Here is a 25211-nt window from a genome sequence, read left to right as displayed (position 1 = left end):
CCTTTAGCTTTTTCTTGTCTGGGAAGCTCTGTTTGTCCTTTGATTCTGAATGATAGATGTGCTGAGTGGAGTCATCTTCTGAGAAATCAGCTGATGGTCTTATGGGAGCTCTCCTGTAGGTAAATAGATGCTTTTCTTTTGCTGCTTTTAAGATTCCCTAGTTGTCTTTAACCTTCGTCATTTTAATGATGATGTGTCTTGGTGTGGGTCTCTTTGGGTTCATCTTGTTTGCGACTCTGCACTTCCTGGGCTTGTATGTCCATGTCCTTCACCAGGTTAGGTAAGTTTTTCCATCATTATTTCTTCAAATAAGTTTTCAATTCCTTGCTCTCTCTCCTCCTTCTGGTACCCCTACGATGCGAATGTGGGTACGCTTGATGTTGTCCCAGAGGCCCCTTAAAGTATCCTCATTCTTTTGGATTCTTTTTTGCATGTTGCTGCTCTAATTGGGTGTTTTCTGCTACTTTGTCTTTCAAATTGCCGATTCGATCCTCTGCTTCATCTGATCTACTGTTGGTTCCCTCTAACACAGCGGTCCCCAACCTTTCTGGCACCAGGGACCAGTGCTGCTATGAGAATCTAATGCCTGATTAACTGAGGTGGAGCTGAGGCAGTGATGCTAGCGCTGGGGAGTGGCTGCAAATCCATACAAAGCTTCGCTTCCTGGCCCACCGCTCACCTCGTGCTGTGCAGCCCAGTTCCTAACAGGCCACTGGCCATGAGGACGGTGGAGGAGCTGCTGTGCACGGCTTGACCCCAAGAGTAGGATTCGCTTTAGCAGGGCTCCGGTGCCTGCCCCGTTTGCCCTACAGGTGTGTCACCCTCACATGCGCCCAGGCGGTACTCTGGTGCGGTTTGAAGCCGGCCACTGAGTATGTTGGTTCTGGGGCCTCTTGAGAGGGCCTCTGTTGCTGACCAAGGTCATCTACTGCCTATGCCCCACCCGGGTCCACTTGGTATGAGCTACAAAGTGAGCTGCAGGTGATTGCCACTTGTGCTGGGCTTAGGGGTGCATGGGAGAGGCTAAGCTGTGAACCAAGGCCGGGTGCCACTAGTGCCCAGTTTGGGGCTTCTCAGCAAGAGGTACGGGGCACACCAAGGCCAGCTGCTGCTTGTCTGGGGTTTGTGAGCCTTCGAGAGATTTTAGGAAAGTCTGCAGCATGAGTGCTTGGAGCTGGGTTCCACATCTCTGTGGCATGCCACATAGACTTAGGCCCCGGTGGGTGGGACGCAGTGGTGGCTTAGTGCTTGGGGGCAGGGTTCAGGGACAGCATCAACCCTAGGTATGATGGAGCACCGTGCTGCTTCAGGCCCTGGAGAGCGAGGCACAGTGGCAGCTCAGCCCTGAGGATGGCAATGATGAGTGCCATGGAGGCCCGGGGGGAGGCATGCTGGGAAGGGCAGTGGCTTGGACATTGAGCAGCTCTCTCAGCCGGCTTCAGTATTTGTGAAAACTGTGGGACCCTCAGGTAGGAAGCCTACAAGTGTCTAGTCAGGTTCTCTGCCTGGTTTTCAAATCAGATTGTTTTCTGTTGTTATTGAGTTGTGTGAGTTCTTTATACATTTTGGATTTTAATCTCTTTCCACACATACGGTTCGCATATATTTTCTTCATTACCAAGCTGCTCCAGACTGAGGGATGAAATGACGCAGGTAAAATGCTTCCTACGTTTTACGTGGCCATCCTCATTTTCTGTGCTCCACAGTCTTTCTGATGCTTCTTCATTGTGCTCTGGAGTCATCTCAGAGCTATTTCCATTGCTATGTAGTTGTTTGTTTGTTGTTTTTGTTGGTTTTGTGGGGGAGATGAGCGTTGAAACCTCTAGACCACAATCTTGCTGATGTCACTCCTGTGGAGGGACGTTTTTAAAAATATATTCTATGATTCAATTACAGTTGACATGTAATGTTCAGTCTTGATGTGGCTTCTTCCATATGTTCTTATAGGACTTCTGCTTAGCGAGATTTTGGGCGATTCTCAATGATGGTTGTTCTGTAGTTGTAATTTTGCTGTGGTCGCGAGAAGAGGCAGTCACAGGATTTCCTTCCTCAGCCGTCCTGACTGGAACCTGGAGTGGCATTTTTAAAGTGCTGGAGAAAAAAACCCAATAAAATAAAACGCAAAAGACCTATCAACCCAAAATTCTATACAGTGAAAATGTCATTAAAAAATTCAGGAGAAATAAAGACTTTTTAGACAAGCAAAACCTGAGAGAATTAACCAGCAGACTTGTACTATAACAAATGATGGAGTGATATACTATACATATAAGGGCACAGATAGATTAAAATTACAAGTATGGAAAAATATATACCCAGAAACATCAAGCAAAATAAAGATGGTCGAGGCATATAAATTTTAAACAAAGCAGTTATGAAGGCAGCAAGTACTACTTCAGACAAAGAAGGACATTTCACAATGATAAAATGGTTAATTTAAATGAGTACAGAGCGATCTTAAATTGTAAGTACCTCATTTTATATAAAGAGAAAAAACAGTTACAGAACTGTTGACACAGTTCTCTCAGTACCTGTAAGATGCAGGCAAAATATCAGTAAACTTAAGGATTTAACAACACAAGAAACCAACTTGACAAATATGTAACAGTTCACCCAACAATTGCAGAAGACATAGTCATTTTAAGTGCATATGAATCATAGCCAAAGTAAACCACATGCTGAGCATATAGCAAGTCTCAGCAAATTTCAAGCAATTGAAATCATACAGAATATGTTATATGAACACAGTGACGAAAAATAAGAAATCAGCAACAGAGATAACTAGAAATTACCCATATGTTCAGAAATTTAGTAAAACAGTTTTAAATAAATATGGGTAAAAGAAGAAAGCGCAATGGACGTTAGAAAATATTTCAAACTAAATGATAAAAACGTGACTCATCAAAACTTGCGATATGTGTTATTTTTTTTCCTGTGCTTACTAGTTTTATTCAAAAATGAGGTGCAAAAGTTGGAATAATAAGGCATAGGGGTTGGAAAGGAAAAACAAACTGTCAATATTTGCAGGCAGTTTGGTTGCTTATCCTAGAAAACCTTGTGCAAATGTAGACAATAACTGCTAGATATTATAAGTGAATTTAGCAAGGTTGCAAGGTACAAGGTCAACATACAAAAATTAACTGTATTTCTTGTGTGTTCCAATACAACTTTATTTACAAAACCAGGTGATCAACCTGTTGACTACGATTTTTTATTGAGATGTAATTGACAGGTATCATCGTGTAAGTTTACTGTGTACAACGTGTTGATTTAATACATTTATATGTTGCAGTATGATCACCACCATAGCATTAGCCAGCACCTCTTTCACATTACATAATAATCATTTCTTTTTTGTGGAGACTTATTCTCATAGCAGGGTGTAAAGTCACCTGTATAGTCATAAAACGGATGATGTAGTGACACACGCCGTAACATGAATGAATCTTGAAAACATGCTTAGTGAAAGAAACCAGACACAAAAGGATAAATATTGTATTATTCTATTTACATAAGATATCCAGAAGAAGCAAATCCATAGACAGAAAGTAGATTAGTGGTTGCCAGGAACTGGGGGCGGAGGGAACGGGGATTGACTTCTTAAGGGTAAAGAGTTTCTTTTGGGGTGACAAAAATGCTCTGGAATTAGATAGCAGTGACAGTTGAACAACAAACACCGAATGTACTGGAAGCCACTGACTTGTACACTTTAAATGGTTAAAATGTGCATTTTACATTATATGAATTTTACTTCAATAAACAAAAAGGCTCAGACTTTACCATTTTGAACGCAGGAAGTCTTCCCTAGGAGCTTTATTTAGCTTGAGCATTGTAGTCAACGATATTATGTTAAAAATGTTTCCCTCGAAGCACATAAAAGTTTTCATCTGTCTTTAGAATTTAAGTGATCACCAAAATAGTTTAAAAGCTTCTCAAAATATTAATGTTAAAAAAATTTTTCTCTGTGTACACATACATGCACACTCTTTGGTTTAGACGATTGCAACCATATTATACATACTGTTTTATACTATTTGGGTACATATTTAATTCATTCATTCATCGAAAAAGTATTTCTTAAGCATCTATTATAGGCCAGGTACTGTTAACACTGTGACTGGCAAGATAAACAAGGTTTCTGTCCTCAGCCATGCTTCCAACTTAGTTGGAAAATGGATAATGAAGGCGTAAGTAAGTATAAATGAACAAGACCCTTTCAGAGGTGTTATGGAGTTCTGTCAGCTTCTTGACTCCCCACAAAAATGCATGACTTCAAATCAGATCAGTTTCTGGTTCTGAAGGTAAATATATGTTTACAGGTGGTGAGATTTGGTTTTTATTCCCCAGATAATTTCCCATGAGGATTCATCTCCAGAAAAGCCAGAATCGTAAGAGAATAATTACAGTCTGCAGGTAACTTTTTGTGCTTTCCTCTGCAGATGAGGGGGGTGGGTGGGACCAGGAGCACACAGTGACCCAGCACTTGGTCGTCAGCTATACGAATGTCACAACAATCCTGTTGGATTTTAGGCCGGGCCAGGGTTCCTTCCCATCACAAGGCTGGGGTTCTCGGAAGCCTTGTAGCAGTTGTGGAGGGACAGGGAGGGTGAGAAGCCGACAGCCACATTCGTCCTGAAGGTTTCCTAGTGACCTGAGGGCTTGTGTGCAAATGGGGACTCCAAGCACTCCTCAGAGGCTTCTAGCTGGAATCTACCCAATAATGCCAGTGTTCACAAGGCGTACAGAAACGCCTGTACGTTTAGTCTCCACATCTTAATTGCACGTATACATGTATATTCACCACTACAGTTTAGTCAACCCACATAAAATTTTGGCCTATGGCAAGTAAAGGCGCTTTTTACAGTAAAGACTTTTAAGTTCAATACTTGATATGCTGCTGTCATTAAAATACCTGGCAATTACTAAAATCACTTGAACCATTTAGTGTCTGCCCAGATGTGAGCCAGCGGGCAGACGAGCATGGGAATGACTAGTGAGTGAAGCAATGACAGCTGTTAGTGAAAGAACAATATAAATAACTAACCTGGGTTTTCCATTGACATGAAGACAGTTTCTCCTGAGAACGGGAATAGGGTAAGTGTGTCTTCATAGACCATTTTGTGTTTGAAGGTATATCCAGAGAAGAATACAGAGAGGAAGTCAGTCTGTGCTCCAACGCTTAGAATGTACCAGTATGCCACCTCATGTAAACAGACCGACAGCTGCAAGGTATCAAAAACGTAGCCATTGATGCCTGCAAACGAAATGGAGAACGAGAGCTTTTAGCCGTATCAGGACTTAGTATTTTAGATTGCCATGATGGGATTAGAAATGATTATGTTATGTGCACAAAGAGGCAGCATTATACGTTCCGGAAAAGTAGATGGTTAATACTCGATCAGCTAGGCCCAGTCCCAAGGTGAGGAGACACATGCCTTCCTGGTAAACATGGGTTTGGATGCTCTGCAGCGGGGGGGAAGGGGGGGCGGGGGCAGTTTGATGAGGAGCAGGGCATTTGCATGGCCTCAGAGCATCTCCCTACAAACTGCTTATTCGTTGCAAGGAGGAAAATAGTAACTACATAGAGGAGAAACCAGGGGAAAAAAAGCAACCTTTGTCGGGCGATCAAAATTAACCTCCGTCCATGTTCCAGGTTCAAGGAAACTAGCAGACATCACAAAAGCAGGAGGACAGTTAGACCCAGTGCACAATCCAGGGCGGGCCCCTGAACTGCAGGGAGGACGTGCTACAAAACGCAGCACTGATTGACACAACTGGAACGCTGGCTGCCAACTGGAGAAATGTGTCGGCAGTAAGTTTTCTGAATTTTGTAACTCCACTTTGGTTATTTAAGACAATAACTTAATTCATAGGAATTATACAATGAAGTATCAAGAGATAAAGGAGTATGATGTCTTCAATCTATTCTTAAAAAGATTAGTAATAAAAGCACGTGTCTATAGAAATGAGAGCGATAAAACAAATATAGCAAAATGTTAAAATTAACGATTCTGGGTAAAGAGTATACGGGAGTTCTCTACTATTCTTGCAGCATTTATGTAAGTTTGACTCATAAACAATGTATGGGCGTACTTATATATGATTATGTAATCATGGAGAAAACATGTTTTCACATGGGCTACCTGGACACAGCGTGGTTAGTGGAAGGGTAAAATATGGAAGGACATGGGACGATAAAAGGAACGGGGTGGCCAACTGAATATCGAAAAGATCATAGTGTACACCTTAAATATGTACCATTTTTATTCGTCAATTGTACCTCGAGAAAGCTGGGGAAAAAAGATGTTGGGGTTTTAAATGTACAGTGTCTTGATTAATGTGACTTAAATCGCTATAGCTGGCAGTTGTTTTGCATAAGTAGAATTGCATTCCCTTTGTATTTCATGTGTAATCTACCAGTTGAGTGCATTTTATATTAAGTATGGATTAGGCATATTAAGGGAAATTAAAGCCATGTCTTATTTGATTTATCCTTGAAAAATAGAGTTCTCTGAATATTTGAGCCTCTAAAGGAAAAAAATGTGCATTATATGATCATATCTATGCATTTATATAAAATTGTATATGTTCGTATATAACCATTTTTAAGGAACTGTGACCCTCGCATGGCATATAAATGAATCCACCATGGGGATATCAGTTTGGTAGCTTCGGTTCCCCTTTGTCTCTTACCCAGTGGACTCAGGTGCTGCTTTACTTACTGTGCATGATGTTGGAGGCTCGGAAGTCTGGGTCCTGGGGCTGCACTCCGTCTGCACTGGGGAGGAAGCGCTGCATGTTCTCCGTGAGGTACCAGCTTTGGTTCTCATCAAATACAGAAAACAGGATGACGTTTCTCTTGTCTGACATCATCTGTTAATTACACACATGGAGAGAAACAAATGCCGCTGCTGTTGTCAGCTGGGATTTAGCAGCCTACACTGGAGGTAAGTGGTGCCATCCGTGTACTATACATATAATCCGTTGGTTCGATCCCACTTCTCCCTAGGGTCACTATTATAGCACGTAGCAGGGCCAACGGGTGAGTGGGTGCTATGAGCAATAAGTATGTGTTTACAGCAAATGTATCCTCAGGGCAAGAACGTGACTGGACCCGTTAAACTTCATTTCTTCTGGACCCAAAGCTATAAGCAGGCTGATTTTTTTTGGTACAGTCTGTAGCCTCATTCTCTCCACATTCAGATTAGAGGGTTGTCACTCTAAAGACCCAAGTGGTTATTCAGTGTCTTTCTTAAACAAGTTAGTCAAGTCAAGTAAGACGAATGCCTTTGCTAAACTTCCATCTAGCCACTGCTCTATAAAACATTAAAAAGAAAACAAATCAGATAACAAAGCTAAGATGAACCCTAAGATGTTAACTGACAGTAATACCTTTTCTGTTTAAAACATTTAAAGTTTTGTTTCAGAGGAGCAGTTCATATATAACCAAAGTTATATCAGTCACTTGCTAATTGAATCTTCTAAGGTGTGATGTGTACAGTTCACCAGTACGTGTCAGGTTTATTTTGCACAGCCTCTCGCTACAGAAACCAAAATGCTGAGGGGAGGCGGTTGGAGAATATAGAATTAAATTTTAGTCTTTTTCCAAAAACCGATGGAAAAACTATAATTAGGAAAAATTCATCAAGACAGGTACCTGGCTAAATTTATGCCACTCTCTTTTGTGTGTCACATGTTTTCCCTACGTTAAAATTCATGTGCTTCAGTCTCTAAACGAGTGAAATGTTTTCAGACAAGTACGAATCTTATGTATCATAACTAACCGAATGGCCACGTCGTCAGGCCTCAGCAATATGGCAGTGAGTTTTTGTGAAGAATTAAGAGTTTTTCATTGTTACATGAATGTTTATAGCAGCACGATTTGTTTTTAAAGATTTTAATTAAAATGTAGCTAACGTACAATATTGTATTAGTTTCATAAGGTTTTCTTATTCAGAGAATTTAACTTCATTATTTTAAAGAGCAAAAGTGGTCCAAATTCTAGCCATATTCTTAAATATTTTATATCTTTCCCTGTATTTTTCTCAACAAATATTTACTGAACTCTAGAGAAGTCTGTGATATAGGTTTGTGTGTCATCTAAAAATAGGTGATAACTGAGCATATAAAAATGGGAAAGAACACCTATGAAGAGTGGAAATTAAACTGGGAATGAGTATTACAGAAATGATCTAGGACCCAGGTGTCTTATCCATCCAGCAGGCAAGATTACTACACCAACCTCAAAATCAGTAACAGAAGTGAGAAACCCAGTTCATTTCTTTTATTGGCCAATATTGCAGACTACTATATTTTCTGCATGCTAGAAGGGGACACACACAGAGACAGTATAGGAAATATGATCTGGAAGTTCATGTGCATCATCATTCTATCTTGAGCTCCAAAGCCAGCACTTGGAAAGAGAAGAACTCACCTGGTTTCCTCTTTGATCTACAGATTCTTTGTAGCAGATGAGAAGGGGGCCAATGAGTCCTGAAGCTAGATCTTTCTCTAGGTTAACGAAGCTTGAGTAATATCGGGTCAGGCACCGGGGATCTGACTTAGTTGGCCCATCTTCTACAGTCACTGTCCATTTATACTTGAATATCTTTCCTGGCAGAATTGGCATATCTTTCAAATGTTTCACACCTATGTACATCCAAATCCCAACAGAGTTTGATTAGAGTATAACAAGCCACATATAGGTAACCATGTTGTTATTGCAAGGGCTCTACAAATCTATATGTACATATGACATTTAGTAGTAAATGGAAACTAAATTTGTACCTACTGTAAGTTTAAGATTCATACAATTTTTAACAAGAAAAATGGGCCCGGGAGGTTTTTGCTAGTATGTTAGTTTGAGTTGAAATGGGCGGGTCTACCCACTATTACGAATACATAGAAATAATAGATGATTTTTTAATATATTTTAAATACACAGCTGAAAATGTATGAAGAAGAAGAAAAAAATCTCAAGTGCTAAAAAAAGAGAGACATCAATGCCAGAGTGGTAAGCAACGGTTGATAATCCAGGTGACCATGAGAGTTTCAGGCCTGAATATAAGACAAAGGTCTGTGCACTGAAATTGGAACTCACATGGGGTAGCAAGAGATGTGGCGAGAAATAGGAACAAGAAGTAAGACCTGCCCTCATGCTAATGGGTCCCTCAGGATAAGAAGTGTCTGATTTTAGTCATTAAGACTCACTTTGGGGTATGTTGAAAACCTGAAGATCCAGTCTAAATCAGAATTGCAACTTTATATCCTTCCTAATCTCTCCCTCATCCTTATTAGGTTAAGCTTGACCTGATATTAGGGAACCTGTAGACGAGAATGGTATGGTATGTTCTTTCAATGTTTCTCAGCCTTTTATCTTCCCTCTTCCGGTAGCTGAGAGCGAGGGTGGATGGGTATTGGAAGGAAGGGCACATAGACTTTTGATTAATAGGTCCTCTCTCTTTGACAGTACTGTTTGGTCACTAATGCTTTCTGTGTTGGCAGGTGCCAAAATGCTGGTCTTAGGACACATCTACATTTTCCTTGGCGTCACCATGGGGACCTCAGCACCGCACAGTTCCATGAACTTATTGATAAAAGGTACAGTACATGAGAAAGATATGTCATGAGTCTTTAAACAGCAAACAACATAGCAAATAAAAACTGAAGGCATAAAGTATTCTGAAATGAAAGATAAAACGATTACTAGATATCAAAAGCATGGAATGTAGTAAACTGTATTCAGAGGAAAAAATATATGACCGTAAGTGCATTCACTAGGAAAAAAATGCATATAATTAAATAAACTGAGAAGATAAATGATAGATGATAGATAGATAGATAGATAGATAGATAGATAAACAACCCAGCAGAAAAATAAGTAAAGGAGAAATGAACAGGAAATTTACAGTAGCAGAAACCCAAATGGCCAATAAAAATGTGAAAAGATGGTCGACTCTACAAGAAATTAAGATAAAAGCAGTAAGAAGACACTACTTTTCACCTACTAGATTGGCAGGATTTTAAAAGTCTATTATTGTCTAGCTATCAAAGATGTGGGAAGTTATATTTTCATGTATGACTAGTAAGAATACAAATTATTATATCATTTGGGAACAGAGGTCTGATTATTAAAAATAATTTTGTGACTCGGAAATTCCAGTTTGAGGTCAGTGAGCTTGGAGACAGATCAATAGAAACTATCGAATCTGCAGAAGAGAGGGAGAAGGAAAAAATATTAAAGTATTCAGGCGCGTGGGGCGGTACCAAAAGGTTAAACATACACGTAGATGGAGACCCAGCAAAGGAGACAGAGAACGGGGCGGAAAAATGTCTGAAGAAATAATGACCACGGTCTTTCCAGTTTGGTGAAAAACGTAAAGTTATAGATCCAGGAAGATCAGTGAACCCCAAGTAGAATTAAATATGAAGAAAATCACAGCCAGAATAAAATGACATAGAGAGGAAGAATGACTCAATGGAATCTAGACTTAGTTGTTTTAAAGGCCAGTAAAACATTATTTTGAAAGTACTAAAAGGAAAAAAAAAAAAACAAAACAAAACTCTCCACCCAGTATTCTATGTTCAGTGAAATTATCCTTCAAAAGTGAAGGAAAAAAAAAAGACATTTCAAATAAAATAAAACTAAGAGAACGTATCTCTGGCACACTTGCTCTATAAGGAATGCTAAAGAGAATTCTTTAGGCTGAAGGAAAATGCTCTGATTGGAAGGGATGCGAGAGGGGAATTTGGATGTCCAGCGAGGCCCGAAAAGCACTGATAACATAAATAGCTGGGTAAATATGGAGGCATGCTTTCCTCATGATTTCCTAAAACTACATATGACTGTTGGAAGCAAAAATTCTAGCGTCTTCTCGTGGGTATTGTAAACAGATGTGATACATGTGGAAATTATAGATAAAGGGTGGTGGGTGAAAAATGTACCTCTATGGTACATAAGAGCCGGGACAAGGAGCAACACAATTTTAGTTGTTATTGAGACTGTGACCTCATCTGTATCTACAGGTAGGAACGAACCATGAAACCGAGGTAACGCTTACCTTTTGGCAATCTCCCTTCGTGCAAAGGACTGACATCAGTAATTCCATGAGGGAAGATGTTATATGGTCGGCTTGCTTGATTCTTAAATATAATCTGAAAGTCCAAGTGAGATACAAGATCAAGTCCTAAGACGGGTAAGATCAAGAAGAAAAGCGTGCCTAGCTCTAGAAAACAAAATGCTTCGCATCCACCTTATAGGGGTTTAACGCTAGATGAAGCTCAAATGATTTGTTCTTTTCATAAAATTGCTCAGACGGCTGCTTAGGTTTCTCACTAAAGGCCTCTTTCCGTTTCTTTCAAAATATTTCAGTTGCTGCAGGAAGTACTCCTTGCGCCCCCACACACTAATTAAAATCCGAATGTCTGAGGAAGGTGCCGCTGCCCTCAGACTTTCCACCATTTGGGCACTGACTTCCCCAGTAGTGGAGAGAGAAGCAGTGTTCCAGAGATCACATCTTCGCCGAGTGAGCAGGCATGACCAGGGGGACACTTGGTTATGGCATTAAGCAAGGGTGGCCATCATCTGATCAAGTGAGCTTTCAAAGAGAGGATGTAAGGGCCATAGCATAGACACAGCAGTCGAGAACTCTGAGGACATCAACCCAGCCCCTAGATCCCAGGATAAAAAACCAATTCCACTCGCATTCTTGTATCAAAACTCACTCAACTCATAAAACCCACTAAACAGACGATTCCTTTCCTGCATCTAAGCAGCATAATGATGTAGGAGAAAAACTACGCAGCTCTGCGACCAGTTTCTTTGACTTCATGGCCACAAACCTCAAATGGGCACTAGCTACCTAGGCATCCTACTATCTTTTCCTAGAAATTCACCTTCCCACCTCCTGAGCCGACTGTTTGCTCTCCAATCCTCGCCCTCAGATGTTTCTTTTTTAACTGAGGAAAGAGAAGCCTTCAGAAAAGAACTTCCTCGTGCTTTTACCATCAGAGCAACCCACCTATATGCATAGATGGCCATATTCTCTCCTGTTTAAATCAGCTACTATCTAATGCCAACATTTCTTCTTTTGTACTAGTACGCAGTAAGGTTGGAGCATCTTCCATTGAAAACACTTCCTTTTGGGAGAGAATAGAGAACCAGAAGTCGACCTGCACGTATATAGACAACTGATATTTTAAAATATTTTTTTCAGTTACAGTTGACATAGAATATTACAGTTTCAGGTATAAAACATACTCGTTAGACATTTATATAACTTACAAAGCGATCACCTCGATAAGTCTAGTAACCATCGGATGCCATACGTAGTTATTACAATATTAATGAGTATATTCCCTATGCTGTACTTTGCATCCCCGTGACTGTTTTTTAACTACCAGTATGGACTTCTTAATCCGTTCACCTTTTCCACCCAGCCTCTTAACCCACGTCCTATCTGGCAATCATCAGAAGTTCTCAGTATCTATGAGTTTCTTTCTGTTTTGTTTATTTATTTTGTTCTTTATATTCCACATATAAGTAAAATCTTATGGTATTTATCTTTCTCTGACTTCCTCCACTCAGCACAGTACCCTCCAAGTCCATCCATGTTGTTGCAGATGGCGAGATCTCATTCTTTTTTATGGCTGAGTCATATCTCATTGTACATATGTACCTCCTCCTCTTTATCCGTTCATCCATTGACGCACACCCAGGCTGCCTGCATATCTTGGCTACTGTAAATAATGCTGCAATGAACCTATGGATGCATCTGTCCCTTCGAAGTCGTTTTGGGTTCGTTTGGATAAATACCCAGAAGTGAGATTACTGGGTCCTTGATCTTTGTTGTTTTTGTTCGTTTCCATGAAATGTCTTTTTCCGTCCCTTTCCTGTCAGTCTCCGTGTGTCTTCTGATCTGAAGTGAGTCTCTCGTAGGCAGCATATGTGAGGGTCTTTTCTTATCCATTCAGCCACCTTATGTCTTTGGATTGGAGCATTTAATCCATTTACGTGTAAGTATCATTGGTAGATATGTAGTTATTGCCATTTTATTATTCACATTTTTGATCTTTTCTTCTTAAAAAAATCCCATTAGCATTGCCTGTAACCCTGGTTTGGTGGTGATGAACTCCTTTAGCTTTTTCTTGTCTGGGAAGCTCTGTTTGTCCTTTGATTCTGAATGATAGATGTGCTGGGTGGAGTCATCTTGGTTGTAGCTCTTTGCTTTTCATCACTTTGAATATTTCATGCCAGTCCTTTCTGGCTGCAAAGTTTCTGTTGAGAAATCAGCTGATGGTCTTATGGGAGCTCTCCTGTAGGTAAATAGATGCTTTTCTTTTGCTGCTTTTAAGATTCCCTCGTTGTCTTTAACCTTCGTCATTTTAATGATGATGTGTCTTGGTGTGAGTCTCTTTGGGTTCATCTTGTTTGCGACTCTGCACTTCGTGGGCTTGTATGTCCATTTCCTTCACCAGGTTAGGTAAGTTTTTCCATCATTATTTCTTCAAATAAGTTTTCAATTCCTTGCTCTCTCTCCTCCTTCTGGTACCCCTATGATGCGAATGTGGGTATGCTTGATGTCCCAGAGGCCCCTTAAAGTATCCTCATTCTTTTGGATTCTTTTTTGCATGTTGCTGTTCTGATTGGGTGTTTTCTGCTACCTTGTCTTTCAAATTGCCAATTCGATCCTCTGCTTCATCTGATCTACTGTTGGTCCCCTCTAACACAGCGGTCCCCAACCTTTCTGGCACCAGGGACCAGTGCTGCTATGAGAATCTAATGCCTGATTAACTGAGGTGGAGCTGAGGTGGTGATGCTAGTGCTGGGGAGTGGCTGCAAATCCAGATGAAGCTTCGCTCCCTGGCCCACCGCTCACCTCCTGCTGTGCAGCCCAGTTCCTAACAGGCCATGAACCGATATCTGTCCACAGCTTGGGGGTTGGGGGTTGCTGCTCTAACGTCGTCTTCATTTCAGTTCTTGTATTCTTCATTTCTTACTGGTTCTTTTTTATGTTTTCTATCTCCATTTATATGCTTCTTGTCTCTTTGTTGAATTTCTGAGATCATTGAGCATCCTTATAACCAGTCTTTTAAAATCTGCATCTGGTAGATTGCCTCCATTTTGTTTAGTTCTTTTTCTGGCGCTTTGTTCTGTTCTGGGACGTGTTTCTTTGTCTCCTCATTGCAGCTGCCTCCCTGTTTTTGTTCCTATGTATTAGGTATTGCCACTAGGTCTCCCAGTCTTAGTAGAGTGGCCTTATGTAGGAGGTGCCCTGTGGGGCCCACTGGCACAGTCTCCCTGGTCACCTGAGCCGGGTGTTCCAGGTGTATCCCTTGTGTGGGTTGTGTGTGCCCTCCTGTTACAGCTGAGCCTTAATTGCCATTTGTATATCAATGGGAGGGACTGCCCCTCAGGCTGACTGGCCGTGAGGACAGTGGAGGAGCTGCTGTGCACGGCTTGACCCCAAGAGCAGGATTCGCTTTAGCAGGGCTCTGGTGCCTGCCCCGTCTGCCCTTCAGCTGTGTCACCCTCACATGCGCCCAGGTGGCGCGCTGGTGTGGTTTGAAGCCAGCCACCGAGTGTGTTGGTTTTGGGGCCTCTTGCGAAGGGCTCTATTGCAGACCGATATCATGTGCCTGTGCCCCACCTAAGTCGACTTGCTATGAGCAACAAAGTTATCTGAAGATAGTTGCCACTTGTGCTGGGCTTGGAGGTGCCCGGGAGAGGCTAAGCTGTGAACCAATGCTGGGTGCCACTAGTGTCAGGCTTGGGGCTGCTCAGAAAGAGGAACGGGGCACACTAAGGCCAGATGTTGTTTGTTTGGGCTTTGTGAACCTTTGAGAGATTTTAGGAAAGTCCACAGCATAAGCTAAGACAGGCCATTTGTATGGAAAAGCCAGTGGAAGAGCTTAGGTAGGTCCACATGTTGGGCGGGCTGGTGTCTCAGAATTGCCAGGGCAGGGCAAATGGTGTGAACCAGGTTAATGGAGACTCAGATATGGGGCCCACCTGGGTCTGCACGCTGGGTGAGGGGAGAGCCCAACAAAGGAACAATGCCTTCCATCAGCACTTCTGTCTGGGCAAAAGCTGCCCCTCCAGCCCTCACACCGAAGCCAGACAACTCAGTTCCTCCCTGTATATCTCTGGCGCCTTTCAAGCTGCTTGTCCAGCGGCTGGAGCTCAGGGCGAGTGAGCCCATCAGTGCTAAGTCCATCCTCGGGCCCTTAAGAGGAGCATCTGCGACTCCCGCAGCCCTCCCCTCGCTCAGCCACACTCTCTGCTGGTTTTCACAGCCAGAAGTTGTGGAGACTTCTCCTCTCTGCACTGGAACCTTGGGGAGCCTAGCTTGGGGCCTTGTGTGGGGCTGGGACCCCTCACTTCTCCAGTAGAGATGCCTCCTGATTTTTAGCTGCCTCAGGTGGCTGTGGGACCTGCCCAATCTGCATCTTCACCCCTCCGACAAATCTTGAGGTGGCTTCTTCTATATGTTCTTAGTTATATGACTTCTGTTCAACTAGAGTTCAAATGATTCCCGATGATGGTCGTTCTGTAGTTTCATTGTAATTTTGATGTGGTGGTGGGAGGAGGCGAGCATAGCATTTGCCTACTCTGCCATCTTGACTGGAAGCCTATGGTCAACTGATCTTTGACCAAGAAGTAAAGACAATTAAATGGAGCAAAGATAGTCTTTTTAACAGATGGTGCTGGAACAAATAGACATTCCCATGCCAAAAAAAATCTAGTTGCAGAGCTTACACCCTTCATAAAAATTAACTCAAAATGGATCCTAAACCTGCATAATTTTTTTGAAATTCTTCTGCATGTGGGATTTGTCTGTGTTCTCCCATCTATTTATTCATTTAATCATTTATTTATATCAGTAAAGACTAATGAGTACTTATTTTATACTTTGGAGTTTAATCTAATACTACATTATTTATTTTGTTGCTTGAATTCTTCCAGCTTGGCCATCAGAAGCTCTTTAAGCTGGTTCTTATATCCCTTTGACATTGTCCTATCCTTTCTTTTTATTTGAGCACATTCTTACTTTCCATAACCACAAGACGCCCTGGGCTCATCCTGCATTTTCCCTGAACATGCAGGGAAATCATCCATTTCTCCAAGGAGCCTCAGTTCCTTTAATGAGAGAATGGTATTAGAAACCACGATTTGGGGGGTGCTTATTGCTACTGGGGTGCCACTGCTTCTAGGCCCTCTCAGCGGGCAGAACTAGGAAATCCACTAATTTCTATGTAAAAACATAGAGATATCTCTAATTATTTCTGTATCTAGCCACCTTGTATCTCCATATGAAGCCAAACAGGAGTTCATCCTGTTGTCTCCAACTCCAGTCCACTATCACATGATTCACTCTGGAGCCTTTCCCCTTTGCTTATTTATAATTATACTCTCCGGCAGTAAGAAATCTAGCTCCCACCATCTGTCATTTATTTCCTTAGTCTTCAAATAATAGCAGTTTAGTTTATTCCTTTTTGATCGTAAAACTTTTCCACCTAAGAACACTGGCTAGGCTTTCTGGTAAAATGTTAAAGTTGGTGATACTTTATAAACTGTCTCTTGTCCTAATCTATAGGTTTTCTGCAGATCTTGATCAGGATAAGGACATCCCTTGCAATCCCAATTTCTTAGGACATTTTATCATGAACGGATGTTGAATTTTGATAAATGCTTTTTCCCCTGAAACTATTAAGATTATCAAAAGATATTTTGCTCTTTTATGTGTTAATATAGTAGATTACCACATTTTATTTTCTAAAGTTAAGTTTGCCTAGTATTGCTGGTATAAATCGACGAGGTCATAATGTATTATCTTTTTTTCTATATTGCTGTATTGGGTTTATTTAATTTTGCTTAGAATCCCTGAATGTTTATAATGCAATTGATCTATAATTTAAATTTTCCTTTCTCATACTCTCCTGCTCAGGTTTACAACCTAGATTATTTTACCTGATAGAAAATAACTAGTGGGTCTTTCTTTGTTCTTATACTCTACATTTAAAATGTTGATGTGAAATTATGTATTCCTTGACTATTGGTATAAATTGCCAGTAAAATGGCAATTCTTGCTAGCTTGTTAGTGATTTTCTTTCAGCACACTAAAGCACGATTTCATTTTCTTCTGACTCACTCTAGAGAAGTAAGTCGTGAGTTTATGTGGCAGTTATAAAACATGGCTCCCAAATTCTTTGACACCTCTCTCATCATGAGGTAGGCCAGATTTTCTCTCTCCTTGATTCTGGGTGGGCTTTGGCTTCTTCGATTAACAGTATAAAGTGCTGTGTGAATCCTGATGCTGGGTCCTAAAAGGTGATGCACTTTCTAACTTGTTTAGTGGAACACACACGATTGGAGCCCTGAGCCACCATGTGAGAAGTCCCTATCCCGAGGCCACCATCGTGCGAGGAAACCAAGCCGCATAGACAGCTGTGTGTTCTGGCTGACAGTTCTAGTCTTTGAGTCCTCCCCGTTCGGGTGCCAAACATGTGAGTAAAGTTGTCTTACTCCCTCCGGATCTGCTGATTATCACCAAATGACCTCAGTCGATACCAAAGAGATACAGAATTGCCCAACTGAGCCCTGCTTGAATTCCTGACACACATATTCTGTGAGAATAATAAAATGGCTATTGTTTCAACCACTAAGTTTTGACGTAGTAGGGTACATAGCAATAGTAACCAGAACAGTGTAATTATCATTCCTTTAAATGTAATCTGTTTTTCTGCCCATTTTAAAAACATGTTTATCGAGGTATAATTTATATACCATAAAATTCACCCATTTTAAGTGTATAATTCAATGATTTTTAGTAAGTTTACAGAATTTTGCAATCATCACCACAATCCAGAATTAGAACATTTCTGTCACCGCCCCCCCGCCCCCCCCAGAAAAGATCCTTCATGCTGGATTGCAGTCAACTCCTGCTCTAACTTTTTTTTTTCGGGATAAGTATATTGTCCTGTGCAATTCCATCTGTATTTTAGGATCAGCTTGTCATTTTCTGCAAAAAAAACCAGTTGAGATTTTGATAGGGATTGAATTGAATCTGTAGATCAGTTTGGACGAATCTTTACAAGTAATTGACTCTTCCAATCCATCAGCATAAAATGTTTTGCCGTTTATTTAGATGTCCTTTAAGTTATCTCAGCAAGAGTAGTCATTTTCAGTATACAAGTCTTGCACTTTTTTTTGTTAAATTTGTCCCAGATTATTTTATTCTTTTTTTTGATGTTATAGTGAATAAAACTTTTTTTTTGTAGATTATTCATTGATAAGAATATAAAGAAATATATACATATATAGAAATACAACTTATTTTTAATATTGATCTTGTATCCTACAACCTTGCTGAACTTGTTAATGAGTTCTAATAGCTTTTTAGTAGATTCCTTAGGATTTTCCACATAGAAGATCTTGTTATCCACAAATAAATACAGTATTATTTCTTCCTTTCCAATCCAAATGCCCCTAATTCAGCTTTTTTGGGGGAGGGGCCCATTTCACTTGTTCTTCCAGTAACAAGAGTGGACGTCTTGCTCCCAATTTCAAGGGGAAAACATTCACTTTTTCACCATATTATAAACTTTTCTTAGATGTCCTTCCTTTGTCAAGTCGAGGACCTTGACTTCTGTGGCTAGTTCACTGAGAGTGTTTTCTGTCATGAATGGGTAGTGAAAGACTTTTTATTTTATTTTACTTTATTTTATTAGTTTCAAGTATACAGTACATCAGTTAGACATTTATATAGTTTATAAAATGATCCCCCTAATTGCTCTTTCTTTCCTCTGGCTCTCCACCTAGCCATTACATTACTGCTGACTGCATTCCCTATGCTGTGCTCCCCGTCCTTGTCACCATCTATAAACCACTGATTTGTACTTCTTTAACCCTTCACCCCATTCTCCCAGCCCCCAACCTCCTCCTCCCCTCTGTCCATCACCAGCTTGTCCTCTAAAATTGTTGTTCTGCTTTTGATTAGTTTGTTCTTTTGTTCCTTAGATTCCTCATGTAAGTGAAATCATGTGGTATTTATCTTTCTTTCTCTGACTTATTTCACTCAGCATAATAACCTCTAGGTCCATCCATGTTGTTGCAAATGGTAGGATTTCATTTCTTTTAGTGGCTGAGTAATATTTCATTGTATATATAGACCATAATTTTTTTATCGAAACGTCTGTTGATGGGTATTTAAGTTGCTTCCATATTTTGGCTATTGTACATTGTGCTGCCATGAATATTGGACTGCATAGATCTTTATGAATTATCGTTGAGCCTCCATTCTGTTTTCCACATTAGCTACACCAATTTGCAATCTTGCCAACAGTGCACAAGGGTTTCTACTTTTCCACATCCTTGCCAATACTTGTTATTTGTTGATTTGTTGATGATGGCCATTCTGACAGGTGTCAGATGATATCTCATTGTGGTTTTAATTTGCATTTCTCTGATGATTAGTGACTTTGAGCATCTTTTCATATGTCTATTGGCCATCTGTATTTCCTCTTTGGAGAAGTATCTGTTCAAGTCTTCTGCCCATTTTTTAATTGGATTGTTTCTTTGTTGTTGATCATTTTGAAAGGTTTTGTTGAACCTTTTTCTCTACCCATTACATGATCATATGCTTCTTGTCTTTTCAATTCATATGGTGTATTTCATTCATTTTCATATATTAAACCATCCTTGCATTTCTGAGATAAATCCCACTTCGTCATGGTGTACAGTCCTTCTAAAATATTGCTGGGTTTTGGTTTACTAGTGTGTTGTGGAGAATTTTCGTATCTATATTCATAAAGGGTATTAGACTCTAGTTTTCTTTTTAAATTTTGAGATTTGTGGGCTAACGTATGGTCTGTCCTGGAAAATGTTCATGTTCACTTGAGGAGAATGTGTATTGTGTTGGAGTTGGGTGAACTCTTCTATAGATGTCTGTTAGGCCTAGTTAGTTTATAGATGAAATGAGATTAGCCATTTGTTGATAACTTTTGAGGCTGAGTGATGTGTTCGAAGAAGTTTATTTTACTATTCTCTCTATTTCTGGGTATGTTTGAAAATTTTTATATAAAAAATAAAAAAATAATTCTCAAAATCTTACATCAATAGAAAAGCTCAATAGGAATCAGCAAGGTATCCAGAGTATGTATAACTTACATAAATCAAAGAATTAGGTATGTCTGTATACCTTGACATGAAATGATATCCGAAATAAAAATCATGGTACAGAACAATTTACATAGTGCTTCTGTTTTGTGTAAAATATATACACATATACTTGTTTCTGGATAGGAATATAAAAACTGACAGCAGTGATTGTCAGACTATGGAGTTGGAAGTCTGAGAGGGAGGAAAATTTACTTTTTATTGTATACTCTTTTTTGCCTTTTGAATTATTCTTAATGTCTAATTAAAAAATAGGTAAATACAATTTATGAAAAAAATTTTACAAGAAGAGCTACTTAAAATTTTGAAGAAATATGATGAGGGAAGCCTTGCCCTACAAATACCAAAATGTATCACAAGTTGTAGTCATTTAAATAGTGTGATAACAGATCACTTAAAGAGAACAAATTTTAGCAATTTAGTGCTTGATAAAGAAGGTATTTTTAAATTAGTGAAGAAAGAATTGATGGGACCAATTGGCTGTCATTTAGGGAATCCTTTTTTGACGCTATGTACTATACTCAAAAGTAACTTTCAGAGCAATTAAAATGCTTATTGTAAAAACAAAACTATAAAAGTAAATTAGTAAAATATAGTAGGCTACTTTTATAATCTCATAGGGGTGATGAAGATATTCTTAAGCAGAAAACGTAAATGAAAAATTGATAAAAGTTTGACTATATAAAGATCAAAAGTCTTCATAGGATAAAAGGCATCATAAAGGATTTAGAGTACAAGTGACAGAGAAAAATTTTTGGAAGACAAATAACAATGTGCCAATATTTATAATGCACAGAGCCTTTTATAAGTATATAATCAAAACATGACCATTTTAATAAAAAACTGGACAAAATTTACAAGCAGGCAATTCACAGTGTGTGTCATGTAAATAGTCAACAGACATGAACTCACTATTCAATTTCTCTACTAACCAGGGAAATGCAAATGAAGACAATACGTAAATCTTCTGCTTAACAAGTTGGAAAATTTTTTGAATGTGTATAATATATATTATTGTCAGTGGTGTGGGGAAAAGGGCACTCATATGCCCTTGGCGAGGGTATAAATTGATACAGAGTTGTTGAAAGGCATTTTGGCGATATCTAACAAAACTCCCTGTTGGGAAAGGCAGCCTCACGTGTACGGTCTTTTAACCTCCACCTGGCCATATAAGAAAGAGTCTTCGGCCTGGAACACTTCCTTAGTAGGAAATAAAGCACCCGCATAGTCTGTTCCGGGCTTATCACCTTTTGTGAGAATCTTTCCCTGTTTCAGTTTCAATGAATGTTCCTTTGTTCTGTTTCAAAGCATGTGCATCAATGGGCCTCAGCCATGCCTGCAGCTTTCAGTATTTCAGACTCCACAGGGGAGGGTTGGGATCCTTCTCCTGCAGCATGAGAGAGGTGCTCAGAAGCAAACTGCCACGGGGTGCTCATGCACCCTGTCGAAGCTACTCTTGCTCTCCTATGTCTTTTCTTTATGTGAGTAAAGGCATTGTTCCATCCAGTGTTAGACAATACTGTGTCTTCCTTGGTGACTCCAATACAAAGACACAGTGGGCAGAAGTGTTGGGGCTTCTGTTCTTGGTGGCCATCATAGTGATGATATTCACTCTCCACCATGTAGTTAGGGTCCTCCTCTGGCCTTGGTACCTAGTGCATGCTGCTCTGCTTGACACTCCATGTATAGTTCATGACAATCTTGAGCTGCCGAGTTGACAGCATCGTTCATGACAGTCTTGAGCTGCCGAGTTGACACGACCATCCATCTAGCTCCAAACCGATTGTGAAAAAATACACCCCTACCTTTTTGAAACCACCACATTGAGTATTCTATTCTTTGCAGCATGAGCATTCTTATTACCCTATGTCAAGGGTCAATAGACCTTTTCTGGAAGGGGCTGGATGGTAAATGCTCTAGGCTTTGTGAGCCATGTCATATGGGACAGTCTCTGTCCCGTATTCTTATTGTTATTCTTTTCTTTACAACTCTTTAGGAATGTAAAATCCTTTCAAGTGCATAGGCTGTCCAGAAACAGACTATGAGCCAAATTTGGCTCACAGGCCATATCTTGGTGATTCCTGTACTATATAATTGGCAAGAAAGTTTTAGAAGGATATGTATCAAAGTCTAAGAAATGAGTATTTCAAAGATGTGTGGCAGGTTTAATGGGTGGCATTAAATTTACATCCTATATATTTAAAAAATTTATAACCTACATTTATTTGCATAACATTGACAGTTTTTAAAAGATAATGCCCATTAGAGACAAGGCTGAATTATGAAGTTTTTAGAAACTCAAAACCCTCCCGACTTCTTACCCAACTTTATATCTTTTTCTCAACTTACCAACAGTGTATCTCCAACTTCTCCATAAAGTAAAGGTCCCAAGATTCCTGATTCATATTGAGTAGCTTCACGAGTTTTAAATGTTTCATCTGTATATGCCATAAATCGAACTTTTTTGTACTTCCTACCAATCCGCTGAGGACCATTGTTCAAATATAGACTTTTATAACTTCTGTATGAGACACACAAAAAAAGAGGTTGGAATGGAGAATTCTAGGTAGAGGACAGGTAGCTAAACTCCACCTCTAAAACAACCGATATGATTTAATCAAGGAAAAGAGTGAGAAAAATACAAGCATCTTTGATGCTTAGCCGGTTTAGTTTCCAAACATGTTAATGGCTTTGACATTTGATGGCGTATGTGTATCTACCCTAAACATCTCAAGGATGTATTGTTTTGAATAACTGGGAAGAACATTTTGAGTACGGGGAAGAGAGAGTAGCAAGTTGCTTACTTGTCACTGGCTGTGGAGACCAAGGGAGCATAGTCCCAGTCCTCCTCTTCAGCAGCTATATAGTGGACCCAAGTTTTAGGATGCTTCTTGGCAACTGAGCGGATTTGGATAAAGGGAGAAGAGTTGTCACCGTCAAACCTGACAACGTCCATGTCGGAGTCATAAAGATCATCATCATCATATTCCTCTTCTTCATTAGTTTTCATCCGTAGTCGGGGTTCCTCTGGGCAGCTCTCTACTTTAACGTAAGCTTCCATACCATCTGGAGTCAGACAAACCGAACAGTGTCAGATTCCTACAAGACTTTCTTGCCTTAACTTCTACAACTTCTTTCTCCTTAGGCCTTCAAGGCCCTCTCTGAAGTGTCCCCTTGTCCACACCAGTGCTCTTTCTTGCCCTTTACCTGGGTCGCCTTCCCCATATCTGGTACTGGCTAGTCTCTTTCCTGTGGTTTTTGCCTTTGCCATTTCCCTTCTGCCTGACTCTCTCTCAACACATGTTTTTACCCCTTTTTCAAGACTCACTCATTTGCTGTTATAATACATATGACTAGTTCCTTTATGGAACTGGAACTGAGCCTATCACTCCCAAATTGTAAACAAGGAGACTTGAGGAAATGTATATTTTCAGCATTTGGAAGCCTACATCAGACCAACCCCCCCACCCCTACAGTTACCTAATGATTTCTGTATTTACTCCAGTGGAGTATGACATGAAACACTGACTTAATAATAGCTTATCAGGGAACATTTTAGGGTAGATATAAACTTCAAGACACAGTCCAAGTTCATAAAAACAAAAAGGTAGAACAAAATAAAAGAAATGTTATATTTTTTAAGAGCATATCTGCCTGTGATTAGTTATAAGCCCTACGGCAAGTCTGTTCAACAGTCTCCATCTCATCTTCATGCTTTATAAAATGTGAATAATAATCCCTACTCCATCCATGCCATAGACCTATTTTGAAGATCAGTACTAACAAGGGAGGCCTGATTACTGGATGATGGGGAACACTGCAGACTTCAGGAGCAGCAAACAGCTAGTCTGGGGTCAATGTGGCCTTAAGCATAATTCGTTCTAGATCTAAAAATGGTTTTTGTCAGAGATCCAGCAAGACAAAGTGTTTTTCTGAAAAATGAGAATTAAAATAAGTTATCAAAAGAATAAAACAAAGTTGTCAAAATAATAAAACAAAACAAATTCCTTTTAGAATCAGGCTCAAACTAGATAATGACCAACCTGCACATAAGTAAATGATCTATTCCTCTGCGCCTATAGAATCAACTTCCTGTTACTCAGAATGATACCCTTTGTCCCCTAATGTCTTGTCAAAAATTTCTTAAATATTATGTAAAAGATGAGGAAAAGAGGTCCCTGTTTTTCATCACTACAGAGGACTCTAAACAAGGTTGCTCATAGAACATAAGGGGAAAATAGTAGATGCAAAGCAAGATCAAATCTCTTTTCCAAGGCAACCATGGAACCTGAAGAGAGTTAATATGAGAGTGATCGGGACAAACAAGTGCTGTCAAACATGGAAGACTAGGCCTTCTCCACATTCTCCACCAGTGGCCCTCAATGGCTACAATAGAGTAGACCAAGAGGCTTGATAGACTGATTCAAGATTAAGAGTTAGCAGAATAAATGCACAAGAAGGAAGATGGGGGTGAGATGATCACGTAATATGAATTTTCACAGCCCGTACCTACAAACGAGGTCATGTTCACAATAATTTGAAACTGTAGGCACCATTGTCCCAATTTGCTTACACAGGACCTTTGACCCTCTGCAAAGTCCTCATTAGGTAGTCCTTAAAAACCTCACGTGGTGCCTCAGATATGCTCACCAACCTCCATTTCCATGTTCCTTCACCCAATATCCAGTATCCCCTGACATGCTCTGAGTTTCCCAGATGTCTCGCATCTCCTATGAGGTATTTGCAGAGTGCCTCCATGTGCACCAGTGTCTGGTGTCCCATATTGAACACTGCAGTATCCTCTTGCATTTGCTGGTTATTGCTCTGGACACCTCTACTGATACCCCGGAGCCCTTGTGATTACCACCTGGGCAGTGCTGTTTTTTTTTTCCATTTCCCTAAATTTCTTATAAAGCATCTCTTCGGCTATGACTTGTCATCTCTCTCTCTCCATAGTATTAAAGCCTGGTTAATGGGATCAGGCTGGAAAACCAATAATGTACTGTCCTTCTCACTTTTGCCACCTCATTTCTCC

The 25211-nt window shown here is 40.1% G+C and overlaps 1 protein-coding gene and 1 long non-coding RNA gene across 15 annotated transcripts in view; one reads left to right on the top strand and one right to left on the bottom strand.

Annotated features, from left to right (window-relative positions):
* The window catches only part of F8 (coagulation factor VIII), a 68230-nt gene that overhangs the window by 7367 nt on the left and 35652 nt on the right, over positions 1-25211 (bottom strand). The window contains exons 8-13 of the mRNA XM_025039866.1: positions 22981-23242; positions 22526-22697; positions 11061-11154; positions 8435-8649; positions 6723-6873; positions 5045-5254 (exon numbers count right to left, since the gene is read on the bottom strand). Of these exons, the coding sequence (XP_024895634.1) occupies positions 5045-5254; positions 6723-6873; positions 8435-8649; positions 11061-11154; positions 22526-22697; positions 22981-23242 (1104 nt within the window). The remainder of the gene's footprint in view (positions 1-5044; positions 5255-6722; positions 6874-8434; positions 8650-11060; positions 11155-22525; positions 22698-22980; positions 23243-25211) is intronic.
* LOC112470994 overlaps positions 1-25211 on the top strand; it is a 62488-nt gene that overhangs the window by 11499 nt on the left and 25778 nt on the right. For 6 of the 14 annotated variants that reach the window (XR_003043144.1, XR_003043147.1, XR_003043138.1 and 3 more), the window contains exons 2-9: positions 4348-4413; positions 5131-5229; positions 5654-5812; positions 6698-6947; positions 8945-9600; positions 11026-11195; positions 17156-17230; positions 17355-17505. This is a non-coding gene — a long non-coding RNA (uncharacterized LOC112470994). The remainder of the gene's footprint in view (positions 1-4347; positions 4414-5130; positions 5230-5653; positions 5813-6697; positions 6948-8944; positions 9601-11025; positions 11196-17155; positions 17231-17354; positions 17506-25211) is intronic. The other 8 variants (XR_003043142.1, XR_003043136.1, XR_003043141.1 and 5 more) reach the window with 8 other exon arrangements.

The sequence above is a fragment of the Pteropus alecto genome, unplaced genomic scaffold (assembly GCF_000325575.1).
Source record: "Pteropus alecto unplaced genomic scaffold, ASM32557v1 scaffold821, whole genome shotgun sequence".
NCBI classification, from domain to species: Eukaryota; Metazoa; Chordata; class Mammalia; order Chiroptera; family Pteropodidae; genus Pteropus; species Pteropus alecto.
Note: the sequence above shows the minus strand (reverse complement) of the source record. Positions and strands in the feature narration are given on the sequence as shown.